General features: G+C 45.0%; 1 protein-coding gene across 1 annotated transcript in view; it reads right to left on the minus strand.

Moving 5' to 3' along the window:
- Positions 1–12,649, minus strand: part of LOC106644362 (uncharacterized) — a 40,385-nt gene extending 27,736 nt beyond the window's left edge. Inside the window, exons 1-2 of the mRNA XM_089589152.1 lie at positions 12,646–12,649; positions 12,394–12,579 (exon numbers count right to left, since the gene is read on the minus strand). Coding sequence (XP_089445278.1) covers positions 12,394–12,579; positions 12,646–12,649 — 190 coding nt within the window. The remainder of the gene's footprint in view (positions 1–12,393; positions 12,580–12,645) is intronic.
- Positions 12,650–13,532: the final 883 nt, after the last annotated feature.

Here is a 13,532-nt window from a genome sequence, read left to right on the forward strand (position 1 = left end):
GTCATTTAGACTCATTTGGAGGCGCAACGTTTATTCATCAGTCCAGCCAAATTCAATCTCGTCTCTCAACAGATCGCGCGAGAAAGAGGGTTGGGGAGGGGGGAGACAAAAAGCCCCTCCCCCTTTAGCTCACCGCAGAACAGCTACCATACACTGTTGTTACAACACATTGAACGTAGTTTCCGGAGCGCGCGCCTCATTAATTTCGATCCACTCGCTCGGGCTGTACACACGAGATCTTTCCTCGTAACAAGTCCCCCGGCGGAGATGGCTCGCGCGCTTCATTTCTCTCCCCTTCCACTTGCGAGGGCGCAGCGTGAGACAAACGAAGACGTATACACGTATACTTAGTTACATATATGTATATACTCTCCCGGGGGCTCATCTAGATTGCCGTGTCGCGGTGTGTGTCTCGCTTCGAGCTGGTGTGTACACACGCCCCGAAGATGTCGATTGTTATCCGCCTGCGAGGGGAAAATTTCAATAGTGACGTGGTGTAGCGAGCTGCGAAGCATTACTGGCTGATGCTCCTTTTTTTTTGCCATGTATACACCGTGCGCGAGCAAAACTTCTTCTCGTTGCTCGATCAAAAGGGCCATGATTGCACACGCGTCTCCTCTCGATGTCGGAGATTTTTTACGGTGCCGGCGCATGACAGCGCGCATCGGGAGAAAAATAAACACGGGATTCGTCACGCGGTCGGTGCCCACTTCTTTTTCTGTCTCGGACGGCCGGTGCGCTTTGATGCACCGGTCTCGGTTGTCCGAGTAACGCGCCGTCACGGGTCTCAATATCCAGTGCCAGCGGGTGGTGTAGCACTTGCCCCTCTCCTTGCCACCTGATTATATTAGTCCGTGAATGTACAATTTCGGGGCAGGTATGCGCGGCTTGTGAACACGCGTACACAGAGAGAGAGAACTCGAGTGTAAGGACGTTGAAATGTTGGAATTGTTGAATTTGGACGTAGACTATCTGGCTAGTAACAAATTGACGTTCAAGTTGATTAGTACAATTATAAATAAATTTTCATACAATGATGTTAATTTCTTCCGTGGTTTAGTAATTTTATAATGTTAGATCACATAAATATACCCAACGAAGTATACATGTTTGCTTTTATTTGTTGTGTTAAGCTCGTTGGTCTCAACTAGAGTTTTATAAAAGTTTGAGTCCAAGGGAAGATCAATAGATTGTTGTTTCCAAGTGAGCGATGTGTAAAAATAAATCGGGGATACTCTGAGTGTTAGCAATATATATATACGTACAGTGACCACCAGGTCTCTCGGGGATAGATACCGCGCTATTTGTTTGCGAGTCACAGGAAATTAATTGCAAATAGGTGCAGTGCCGATTGAACTGAAATGTATTTCAGGTGGAGTGGACTGAATTCAAATTCGATTTGCGCTACGTAGAAAATTGTACAATGACTTTATTTTTTATTTTTTTTGTTTTTAATGAAAAAAGTTTAAAATGTACCTCTGTTTGGAGGTGTATGCGTCACGGCACGAAAAAATCGAAATTTAAGAGGCAAAGCACGCAACTCCCTGCTGAACAGAGAAAATTAAATGCCCGTAGTCCGACACCGGGCAGGAGAGCAAACAAAGAGCGAAGGGAAGACAAACGCGCACCCACTCGGTCGCAAGTGCGCTCCCGCATTTTTTTTTTTTTTTTTTTTTTTTTTTTTCCCTCCGCACGGCGAGAGCAGCAGCTAAAACAAACTCCTCATTTGCACCCCCGAGCGCCCGGAGGAAGCAAACAGCGCGTGCGTGCCTTCGCAGATTGAAAGCTTGAGCCATTTGTCGTCCGTACGACGCGACAAATTAATTACAATCGATCGCCGTCCTCGATCGATAGCAGCCGCGACGCGTACACCCACCGATCGGCTCGTAAACATCGTCTGACTCTCACGCGTGCGATTATTCGCCTCCATTTATCTCACGCGGCTTATTTGTCGAAACTAATGCACCCATTTTCATATGTGGGTACACGTACATATACCTATACCATCTGCGTTTTCGTAATTCCCCAAAACAATGACACAGTTCTATCACTGTACAGTATTGATTCGACGCGACGCAAAGTTCCACCGATCGATCGATACGCCACACCCGGCTGCAATCCAATTGTTGCGCCACGTGACCTTAGGCTACGTGTGTACCTACGCGCATGGCTGCTTAAATTACGCTCGAATACCTATAGCTAATGAAAGTCCTTGCTCGTAGGTTCGAGTGACCGTAAGGCTCTCAAAGGACGTGCGCATGCATAGCGTGGCCCTTGGCCTCGGTGCCGTACCATCGTGATGGCCGGCATAACTTTGACGCGATACGGGGGGTGGGGGGGAGGTTGAGAAATGCCGGTAGCTCATCCATGCGAGTGTTACCGATTCCGCGAATGTCTCTTTGTGGGCGATCGGCTGTACGTAACGCATGTGAGATGTATATTCTTTTCTTTTTTTTTTTTTTTCTTTTCAATGCATAATCAATCGAAGCTGACATCCGTGCGTACACGCGCGTGGATGTAAAGAGTTGAAAGCGAGCATTTGCGGAATCCCGTGTGAAAGAGATGGATGCCTGAAATCGGGTTTGCATAAATGCGTCGGGGCTGCGATGTTTGTGCTCGCTCTTTGCGTCGGATATCGGAGAGTTTCGCCGTACGGACGGGGGAGGGGGGGTCGATTAATCAAGCGCTTTTCGAGTCGATTTTTCGTCACCGTTGGCTCGTGTCGCGTGTTTTTGCAACGCAGGGGGTTCTCGAGATGTGACGATTCTATTTGCACAACGAGCGTTTCGTAGGATCGTTTCCAAATAAATTACCGTTTGATCGATTATCAACTTTCCGGTAGATGCAGTCGAGCGCGGCGGTACGTGTAGTTTTAAACACATTCATTTTACAGATTATCTCACAAATAGTAACAGTAGGTCACGATGCACCGCTTACTTTATACTCTCAAAAGTTACTGAAAAAGTGAAAATAAAAGTTAAATCCCGACTAATGTATTTTTATCATTTCATTGAAAAAATCTTAAATAAGTAGATGCAGGCGTGTTTGGTAAGACGTATCATTGAACATGTCCAAAGGTGGCAATTTATTGTAACAAACTGATTGTAGCGTAATATAAAAGGTAACTACTAAGTAGAAAAAATATAAGCACCTTGAATCCTAATTTTTTTTCATTTCTAACAAACCACTAAACAAATGTATCTTTAGTAGATGCAGACATGTTCGATAAGACATGATTTTGTGCACATACGTTTGAAAGAGAAGCTTAAATAGAGCGTATTTCTTTATTTTGTATTCTAATAAGTAAACAAGTATTAAATATGAGGGAATTAAAATATTTTAAGTAGATACAAACTTGCATGGTAAGACATGATCACAAGCACATATTTTAAAGTGTATAACAATAAATGCGCTGGTGTACTCTAAAAAGTAAATATTAACGAGAAAAATTTAATAATACTTAATTTTTGTATCTAAAGTAGATACAGGCGTGTTAGGTAAGACGTTATATTGAACATATCCAAAGGTGGAAATTTATTGTAATCAACTGACTGTAGCGTACTATAAAGGGTAACTACTAATCAGTCAAAATAGAAGTACCTTGAATACTAATTTTTTTTCATTTCTAACAAACCACTATAAAAAATGTATCTTTAGTAGATGCAGACATGTTTGATATGACGTAATCTTGAGCATATACATTTGAAGGAGAAGCGTAACTAAAGCATATTTCATTACTTTGTATTATAAAATGTAAGCAAGTATAAAATATGAGGGAAAATGAAAAAAAAAGAAACATTTTAAGTAGATACAAACTTGCATGGTAAGACATGATCATAAGCACATATTTCAAAGTGTACCTAACAATAGATCGCAATACAGTGATGTACTCTGAAAAAGTAAATATCAACAAAAAAATTTAATGCTACTTAATTTATGTGCCTAAAGTATATACTGGCTTGTTTGATAAGACACAATCTTGAGCTCGTGCTTGCATTAAAAAAATTAACAGGTTGTAATTTACAGGTTCAAAGGAGACTGTGCACTCAGAAAAGTCAATATTAAGTAAGAAAATAGAAACAAGATTTTATAGACGACACTTTGTTTTTCTTTTCATGTATATTACAAGTAGATATAGAAGTGTACGGTAAGACGGAATCATAAACGTAGATCTCAAAATGTAGCAATCGATCGCTACTTACTGATTACCTACCAAGTACTGATGAAAGCAAATATTAAATAAATAAATACATAAAGTCAACTATCGATTGATTTGTGGCCCAAATTCTATCGAACAACAAAAAAACCCAAGTAGATACACGCGTGTACGGTAAGACATAATCTTAATCACACATCTAATTTTTCATCTCCTGACGTTCCCCATAAAAAAAAAAAAAAAAAAAAAAAAAAAAAAAAACACTCAGCCGAAGCTTCCTCTGCCACATGTAGCCTAGCTCCCATGGAAATTCATTTCCCTCGAAACTGCCAATAAAATAACCGAGCGATGAAAGAAAAACGGCCACAAGCCCGCGCGGTAAGCACCTCTCGTCCAACATCGTCACTACCACCTAGCTTGGAAGACAAATTCGCCCGGAAAATCCTTCGCACCGGCGAGGCTCCAAGTACACCCATAAAATCCAGCTGGCGCGTATATACCTTCGTCCCCTAAAAGCCGACAGCAGCGTACGCAAATTCACCCCCAGCCCCTTGAAATTTCGTATTATTATTTCACCGGTACTGCCCTACTCTGCGCAGGTGTAAGGCACTCGCGCGATACCACGTACAACACGAAACAACAAAAGAGCTACGTCGGACTCGGGATTTTCCTGTTTCCCTCCCTCGTCACGCTAATTTGGTACTACTGGACGTTCACGCAGCCGGTGTTTCCGTGTGCGTCGCTTCCATGGCAACTGCCTTTACCCTCGCGCGGTTAACTGACAGCAAACTCACTTACACGGAGCCGGCCCAGCGTATAATCGCTCTATCTTTGGACGCTGGGAATCAGTGCCTGTATAATTACACGCAGGTATACACTCTGGCTTTTCTTCGAGCACACCTTTGGCCTTCCCTTAGTGGTCGGCGCAACACATTTTCGAGAGATCAGCGATAAATGAATAAACATAATTAATGGTAATGAGCCCGAGCGTAATTTACAACGCGCGGTAGGTACGGTACGTACAGCAGGAGAACGATTTTTTTTTTTTTTTTTTTTTTTTTGCGCGTTTAAAACGCCTGTATGCAGATTCAGGGATGTGCAAGAGAAAAAAAGGCGTTCCTTAAGTACGCCGCTGAGAAATTAGCCGATTTCTTATCGCTGCACGTGCATACGCGTGGACGAACAAGCTGCTATCGAGAGAAAATTACGTAATTTCGTGCGCTGGGCGTGTAATTTTCCCCTCCCCCTTCGCGCTGGCAGGAAGAGAATAATCAAGTTATAAGCTACAGGCAAGAGTTACGTGTTGTTGTTATTATAACGTGTAAGGGTGTATACGTACCCGCCATCACCGATATCTCAATTGGTATTAGAAAAACATCGAGTAGTTTATTTGCTTGTATTTTCAAATTGGTAGTGTCGAGTTTCTCAAATCAAGACCAATGCGACCAGCGCAAAATTAATATCCTTGCACGTCTTAACGGGTCGATCTGCGGATTAATGAAAAGCAAAAGAGAAAAATCGCGCCAACGTGACACGTTCCGCACATAATCGATGCGACCGGCCTGGCGTGTATATAAGGCCAGATTACGGACACGCGTCCCAAAAAGTCCCCGTGGCATCTCAATCGCGAGGGGGTCTTTTCATTTTTTTGCCCAGCCAACAAAGTACACACACACGCGGCCATTAATATTTCCCCGAAGAGAAGATAAATAATTTATAGGCGCACTTTGCATAATTGATTTATTCATGTTTCCCGATAGAGGCCCCAGCTCATTATGCAAAATCGCATTCACCTGTATACAGTGCGCGCGTCGGAGTATACAACCCCCCCTCCAACCACCTCTTGGAGAAAAACGCGATGGCCTGCTGCGGACGTTTTCAATCTCTCTCGTTTGGTACTTATAATACGGAACATCGAGAGGGGGCTGCGTAGAAAACGCAGAGATAAGCGCTACGAGACGGGAAGCCCAGACGCTGCAGTGTATACCTTGCAGTGGCAAGTGGACAAAATTAAACGAACGACGCGGAAAAAGGGACGAGACGTGAATCCGTAGAGGAGGAGGGGGAGGGAGAAAAGAACCGGGGAGCTTTCGTGACGTTCACACGTTATACCGTATACTCCGTGTGCACAAGAGAGTTGTGTTTTTTGTGCTTTCGCGGCGTTCGAGCTGTTTATCCTTCAAAGAGCCAATTCTAACGCGTTAGTTCGACATCACGCGATCGAGGGCCGATGCACGAGCTCTCGATTTAAACGAACGTATAATACCTATACATGTATAGCCGGGGAAATGAACGATGGTAATAATCGGTGGTGGGGCTACGGAAGATAGAGCCCCATCAAGACGTGTACGAGGAGCAGTTATCGCCTCGGATAATCTGGCTACTAGTAGCTGCTGTTGTTGGCGAGCATCGCTCTCGGACTTAATTTAGCTGCATCGCGCGTACACACAACAACCATTTTCGATTGATCCACGAAGGAGAATGAAAAAAGGCTCGGATGCGTGTGTACTTTCGCACGCTTCGAGTAATTACTATTCGCAATTACTTATCGCATTGAATTGCGAGCTATCGGTTAAAAAGGGAAAATGGGCTTTTTGAGGAGGAAATAAAAGTCCGGAGTTTCCTCTGCAGGCATATTACACCTTTTAATGGAGCGTCTTTCCTGTTATGCAGTGAAGTTATCGTCAATCTCCATCTGCTCGACCGCAATGATATTCACGACGGCGTGACTAATATTTCACTTGCGTTCGACAAAGCATAAACCGTTGAATGGGTGTACGACCGAGCTGAGCGCTAAGGAGCTGCAGCTCTGTTCTTTCAAATATTTGCACTGCGCACTGGTGTATATGTATATTTCTCCATCCTCCCTCCCCCCCCGATGCCGTGCGTATACCCTTTGGGTAAACTTGAGCTCGGCAAGTTGAGCGCGATAAACCAAGCACACGCGCGTCCCGCTCAGATATGGGGATACCTGCACCTCTGCTCGCCCGGTGTATAGTATGAACGAGTGTGCGGCAAGAATTTCTCGGAGCAATTCGTTGCTTGCGTTTGCACTTTCTTCGTGGAATATAATTGCCCGAATAGAGCTCAAGCGATAATGGAGTGCGTGTGTGGTCTTTTCTTTCTTTTCTGTTTTTTCTCATCTACGCTTTTCATTGCGAAGGAACTTTATTCTTCCGTTTGTTTGAGAGAAGAAAACGTAAAAGTAATGAAAAATTGATGTAGTTGGGGTAAAAAGGGTAAAAACACGATCATCGTTAATCACGTTTTCATCGTACTTTTAGCAGTAACGTCCAATCTCCAAAAGATCAGTCGTGCGCGTGGATAAGATTTTCGTTTGTAAGTAAAAAAAATTTTTTTTTTAACACATTAAATTTACCATTTTAATCAAAAACCGAGCCGAAACTTTAACACACGGCACCTTAGACAGATTTCCTTCTTACAAACACGTACACAAGACTCTCACTTGCCGGTGTATCCCTCCGGTATACCTGAACAATTGAGAATGAATCGCACTCGGTATATCGGCACATACATCGCGCTTAACAAGTGTATCTTCGCACTCGGCAATTTCGCCGCTTAATCGAATCCCAATGTGTACACCCATCGCAATCTGCGGCGGCAAAACAAAAGAACACCAACTCATCCTTTCCTCATCCAATAACCCAAGAGAGAGAGAGAGAGGAATTGCTTCCATTCCGATGTTATAGGCCCTCGTTGCGTGAAAAAGAAAAAGAGATCACCCGAGCGGCTCTCATAACTCTTCCCCCCCCCCAGGAGGATACATACAGGGTACTTCTCCATAAAAACGCCGCAGCGCGTGTATGGGCTCGCATTACTAGGGGGCTCTCCGATTGACTCGTTCTTCACTTACACGTACATTAGGGTGTACATCGATACGCGCTACCCATTTGTCCAGGTACCCCTTATATAACGTAAACGGCAGAAATAAAAGCAAACGACCCCCCTTTAGCGCGCAAACTCTGAGGACCCGACATGTCAGCCGATCGACGTTTTATCGATGGTCGCGCGCGACGGATTAGCGCTTCCCTGTAAACCGGTGATTTAAGATGGTAACGCGAGACGGAAATGATTTAATCCGCTCTTAGGGGGGAAGAGAAACAAGACAAGTTTACGGAGCGAACTTGCGCCGCGTACACGACGATATACTGTTTTATGTTAATATCCTCCGAGGCGCTAGCCCCCACGACATCTGCTTTTACAACGTGTGCACGATAAATCATATACACCTATGCTCGCGGGCAGTGCTCTGTAACTGGTTTTTTCGTTGTTTTTTTTTTTTTTTTCCTCCAATCGACATCTCAATGATGAAACAGCAAAGTTCATCTCTGTGAAATATTCAACGACGGCTTCCCTCTCTTGGAAGCGTCGTTTTTGAGCCTCAGCGAAAGAAAAAGAGTAGGGCGGGGCGGAGAGGAATGAGGGGGGCAAACATTGTTATCACCGCTCGCCAAGCTGTTGGTTGTTCCGGGAACAGCGAAGCCGGAGTAATAATTGAAGCCCGCGCGGCGCCATCTCCTCCTTGAATTTTTTCAAGCGAAGGGAAAAAAGGGGGAGAGAGACGAAAGGAGCAAACAACGCATGCATACCCGGGGGCGTAGGTGGTGGTGTCTTTTATCAGAGGATAAGTACGTGTAGCCGGCGGGGGTATTTCCGAACCCTAAGCGCGTCCGGCTAATAAAGATATCGGTACAGCAGAGAGTAGGTAGGTAGAAACATTCGAGAGCTCGGCTGATCCGCCGTGGAAATGAATGAACGCAAAAAAAAAGCGGGGGTAGGAAAGGGAAAGAAGAAAGAGGAGGGAAGGAAAAAACACTGAGGGCTGCAGGAAGGAGTCTCGTTTCCGCATAATATCCCATTGGTCATAAATCAAGCCGATTACCCTCTCCCTCCTATTTTTTTTTTTTTTTTTTTTACGGCGACCACCTTTTTGTTCCTTTTTATCTCAAAAACGCCGCCGAGTTGTTTTTCTTCTCTCGCCGCACCGGAAGGGGAACTCTGGGCACGCACGCGCGAGCCTTTAAAAGGACTTTGACACGGTGCGCCGGCAGAGGTGCCATTTGTCATTGCTCTCAGTTCCTGCTTTTTTTTTTTTTTTTTTTTTTTTTCAAGTGCTAAAACGCGAGGAAACGCGTTTTTCCGTCGCTGCACTTCTCCAAAGAGATGGCAGAATGGTCGAATGTTAACAGCTTAGTTTTATTTTTCCTTCCACTGTTGACCAACAGGGGCTAATATCGAAATACTACATTAATCCTGTATACAAAAAAAAAAAAAAAAAAAAGCAATAATCGTGAACTCTCCAAATGGACGTATTAAAATAAAATGGCACGATAAAAATAATAAAACGAGAAAAATGTATAAATGGGAAAAAAAGGTCCCCGTGGGTGGTGGTACGGTGACAGAAGCGGTGCCAGTGTAGGCTATCGCTGCTCGCTCGAACGTGATCGGAATGCAATCGGACGGCGGAGGTGGCAGCAGACGGAGGCAAAGTTCAATCATAAATCCGCGCTTATCGGGCCAATCGGCGACGACGATCAACATCAGGGAAATTTTCCAGCGTCTCGTTACGTTTCCACCTCTCGTATTCTCTTTTCTCCCCCTTTTCTCTTTATGCTGTACATAAAGTACAATGAACGCGCGGCAGCAGTCCCGGACTCGGCGGCGCTTATATAGGTGCCATTTTTTTTCTTCCAGAGTTCCCTTTGCACTTACCCGGAGTCCCTGTAAAGTTTCGCACACAAAGTTCGCTAGTAAGTCGCGCGGAACTGGAACGCCGGGATGAATTCGGTGAAAATTTAATAACTTTCTTCCCATTTTTTTTTTTCCTCCCGTCCCTCTTCTATGAAAATCCAGAGCTCGGCTAGAAGATCGCCTGAAACAGCACCACAATAAGACTCTCTTTTTGATCTTTTCTCGAGCATTGTTGGAAAATTTCAATGTATCTGCCGTATGGGGGGGAGGAAAAAAATAATAATTCACCTCCTTTTAAAAAAACTGTTGGCCATGGCCATTTGCGGAGCATCCAAATGCACCAACGGCCCGACTTTTCAGCGGACAATCGGACATCTCGAGGAATTTCACGGCCTTTTATTTTTCTTCTTCGATGGAAATTCAAAAAACGAGCACCAAAAGGGACGAACGCCAGGAGAGGAAAAGAGCAAAGTTTCAAAGCCGAAGCAGAAGAAAGGGGGGGGGCGCTCTCGAGCATAATTTGGGGGTGCGCGAGGGCAAATGGTCCACACAGAGCCTTTTCGCGGAGACCAGCGGCGGAGCCCTCGAGAGGAAAGTTATCGTTGAATGCAACGATAATCGCGAGTCTGGCGCGAGAATTTCAATGTTATTGACTCTCTCTCTCTCTTTAGCCCCATCAAACGGCGCGGCGTGCCTTGGAAAACTTTTGACCCGATAAACTTCCCCCCCCTCCCGCTATTCAATGCTCCGTTCGGAACGAAGGCTGGAAAAATATATAACAAGAGGCCCAGAAGGGGGATGAATAATAAAGAACCGCGGGGTCTCTGAAATTCTCACGTAGCACATCCGACACGCCGATTTTCTTTCAAAAGATCTCGAAATCGTATACCTACAGGGATTGTTTGAAAATTCGACTGTTTTGACGGGAACGAAAAAGGAGAAGGGGTAAACAATCGAAGCGTCCTCTTTGCGATCGCAAAAGTCCATACAGGTATGAATTTGCATGTCCCTGCGGGTCCATGCATGCGTATCGGCGCCTCCCGAGCGATACGAGTGTGTTATTTCCATGGGATTTACCCGAGAGCGCCGATCTCTATAAGCACACGCGCGATGCCATTTGTGGGCGGGTGGGTGCGCAGTACAGCGAAGCTAGATGGAAACAGAGCGAAAATAGTCGGGAGGATAAAAAGCCGCGTGGGAGCGGGAGGGAGGGAGGGGTCGGAAGATAAAGGCTCGAGTCAATGGAGCGCTCTGGGCAAACAACGTACACCGTGACCCATCAACAGAATAGAGAAAGAAGGGGCGGGTGGGGCAGCACACGTTTCGCGCATGCAAATGGAGAGCCGAAAAAGCAGGCTCGATTCACCGGGAGGCAGAGTGTTGTGTATGGACGAAAAAAAAAAAAAAAAAACATATCGAAAGGGACTCTCGAGGAGGAAAAAGCAGCAGCTCATCGAGTGCGATGTTTGCGTATCGGTAAATCGCGGCGTTGACCAGGTTTTTTTTTTTTGTTTTTTTTGTTTTTGTTTCTTGTTTTGTTTACCTCTCTCTGGTTCCAGTGCGTGAGAAAGAAAGAAAAAAATAATAAAAGAGACACTCTGTTTTTGCGCGTCGGTGTTATCGGATCCGTTCATTGAGCGCGATGCAGTATATTTCCGTGCATTATTGTTTTACGTGTCGGTTGATTAAAGGGGGGGCAAAGTGAGAAATTCCGCGTATTCGTCAAACACATCGAATACGACACTGGCAAAACTCGTTGAAGCCATGCTCATTTGAAACCAATATTTTTTTTGCAGGACAACGAGGGAATTGTTATTTTCGCGTCCCTCCCACATTGATGGAAATAACGCACAAATTAGAAAATAACGAGTATCAGGCCAATAACTCTCGAAAAACACGTTATTCTATATAATTGTACACAATTATTGGGCACCTAACGTATAAATAACATTATACAATTCACATGAAAGTGTAACGGCGGAATCATGTTTTATTCACCCGCTTGTATCCCGAGACGTTTATCTCCGTGGATCCACATAAATAATAGGTGATGTATACATATGAGCATCGATCCATATAGTATAGTCCAACTGTACGTGTATACCGGGAGGCGCACTCCCACGAAACATAAATAACGAGATGAAAAGGGCATACCTGTGCTTACATCCCACTTACATCCTCCTCATTACACGTCCATGCCTATACGTATATTATATACCATTTGGCCAAATAATAACATCTCGATAAGTTACGCAAACGAGAACGAGTCGTATCGGATACAATTTATCGGCAAGCAATAACGAGTTCCTTAAAAAAAGAAAAAAAAAAAAAAAAGAAACCGTGGGCGTGCTATATGTACACGTAGTAACCAACGCGCCCCATTGAATTTCCATGTCGAATAGCTCGAGGGTACGTACACGCGCAACATCCCTCCAGCCACTTTTTTTTTGTCCAGAGTAAACAATCGAGAGAAAGATGAACACACATATATATATTATGTATATGATACAAAAGGCACGGCTCACCGCGAGGTACGCAGGTAGGCAGCGGATGGTCCCAGCCGTCGGCGGTGCAGGTGAGTATCTTGTGGCCCTTGAGCTTGCGACCCTGCTCGCACGAGTAGATCGTCTGGAGCGAGCCGTCCTCGAGTATCCGCTCGCGCACCGAGCCCCATTCCGGCGCCTCTATCTGCGGACACTTGCATTCGACACCTGAAACCAAATGAAATGTCGTTAACAAAACAAAATGATTGTTGACATGGTGTCCAACGCACCCACTCATTGCTACAGTATGTCAATTAAAAAAATACAGCCGGTCCCTTTAATAATTACCGATCACCCGCGATCATATAGGCTTCGTGATTAATTCAGCCACTCCCACGCGCGCAAAAGCACCAGCGCCGAACAAACCTCGGTAATTGCCGGGGTGTCGGGCAAACTAATCATCGCTCCGTATAGGTGCACCATTATGGCGACATAGCTTTTTGGCTTCCTTTTTTTTTCTATTGTCCATATACCCCTTTGGGTTTCCATTAATCAACCGGGCCCGTGGACGAGTTAAATTTAGCTCTCCGACCTACAGGCCTGTCCTTCTCGAAAGCCATCATAGAAGGGGTAACGTCCGAAATTGGGACAATTTTGGTCGCTCCGCGTTACGTCGTCGATCATGATGGTGGTGATGATGATTAATTGTTACATTTAACTCTGTTCATCCCATGGTCGTGCGGGACTAGAAATTCGAAGCGACTTCCAATAGTGCTTCGATGAATCCATGAAAAAAAAGGGCAAGTATTAATTTGTATGAAAGCGACAAATCGATGCTGCGTAACTTGCGACCACAGCGGGCAACGGCGTAATCCTCGATTTACCCGCACGTGCGTTAAGTAAATCCGCAGAAAACCACGCGAGTGCCATAACATCCCCCCTCGACCATTTTCATCCAATACCCGTAATTACACAGCGCCGGAGCCACAGAGCGCGTTGGCTGAATTACGGATGCGCATACCATCCTCCCCGGGAGAGGGTGTACAGCTAAAAGGCCGAGGGTCGTCCCTTCGAGAGCTTTCCCCTCCATCTCCTCGCGGTCGCGTCGTTCTACATCACAAAGTCGAAACCATCGCTAAGTATACACATGTGTGCGTAGTACTTACCTAAGAAGGGAGCAT

This window comes from Copidosoma floridanum, unplaced genomic scaffold, assembly GCF_036245765.1.
Source record: "Copidosoma floridanum isolate Cflo_tuat_1 unplaced genomic scaffold, Cflo_Japanese_pri ptg000001l, whole genome shotgun sequence".
NCBI classification, from domain to species: domain Eukaryota; kingdom Metazoa; phylum Arthropoda; class Insecta; order Hymenoptera; family Encyrtidae; genus Copidosoma; species Copidosoma floridanum.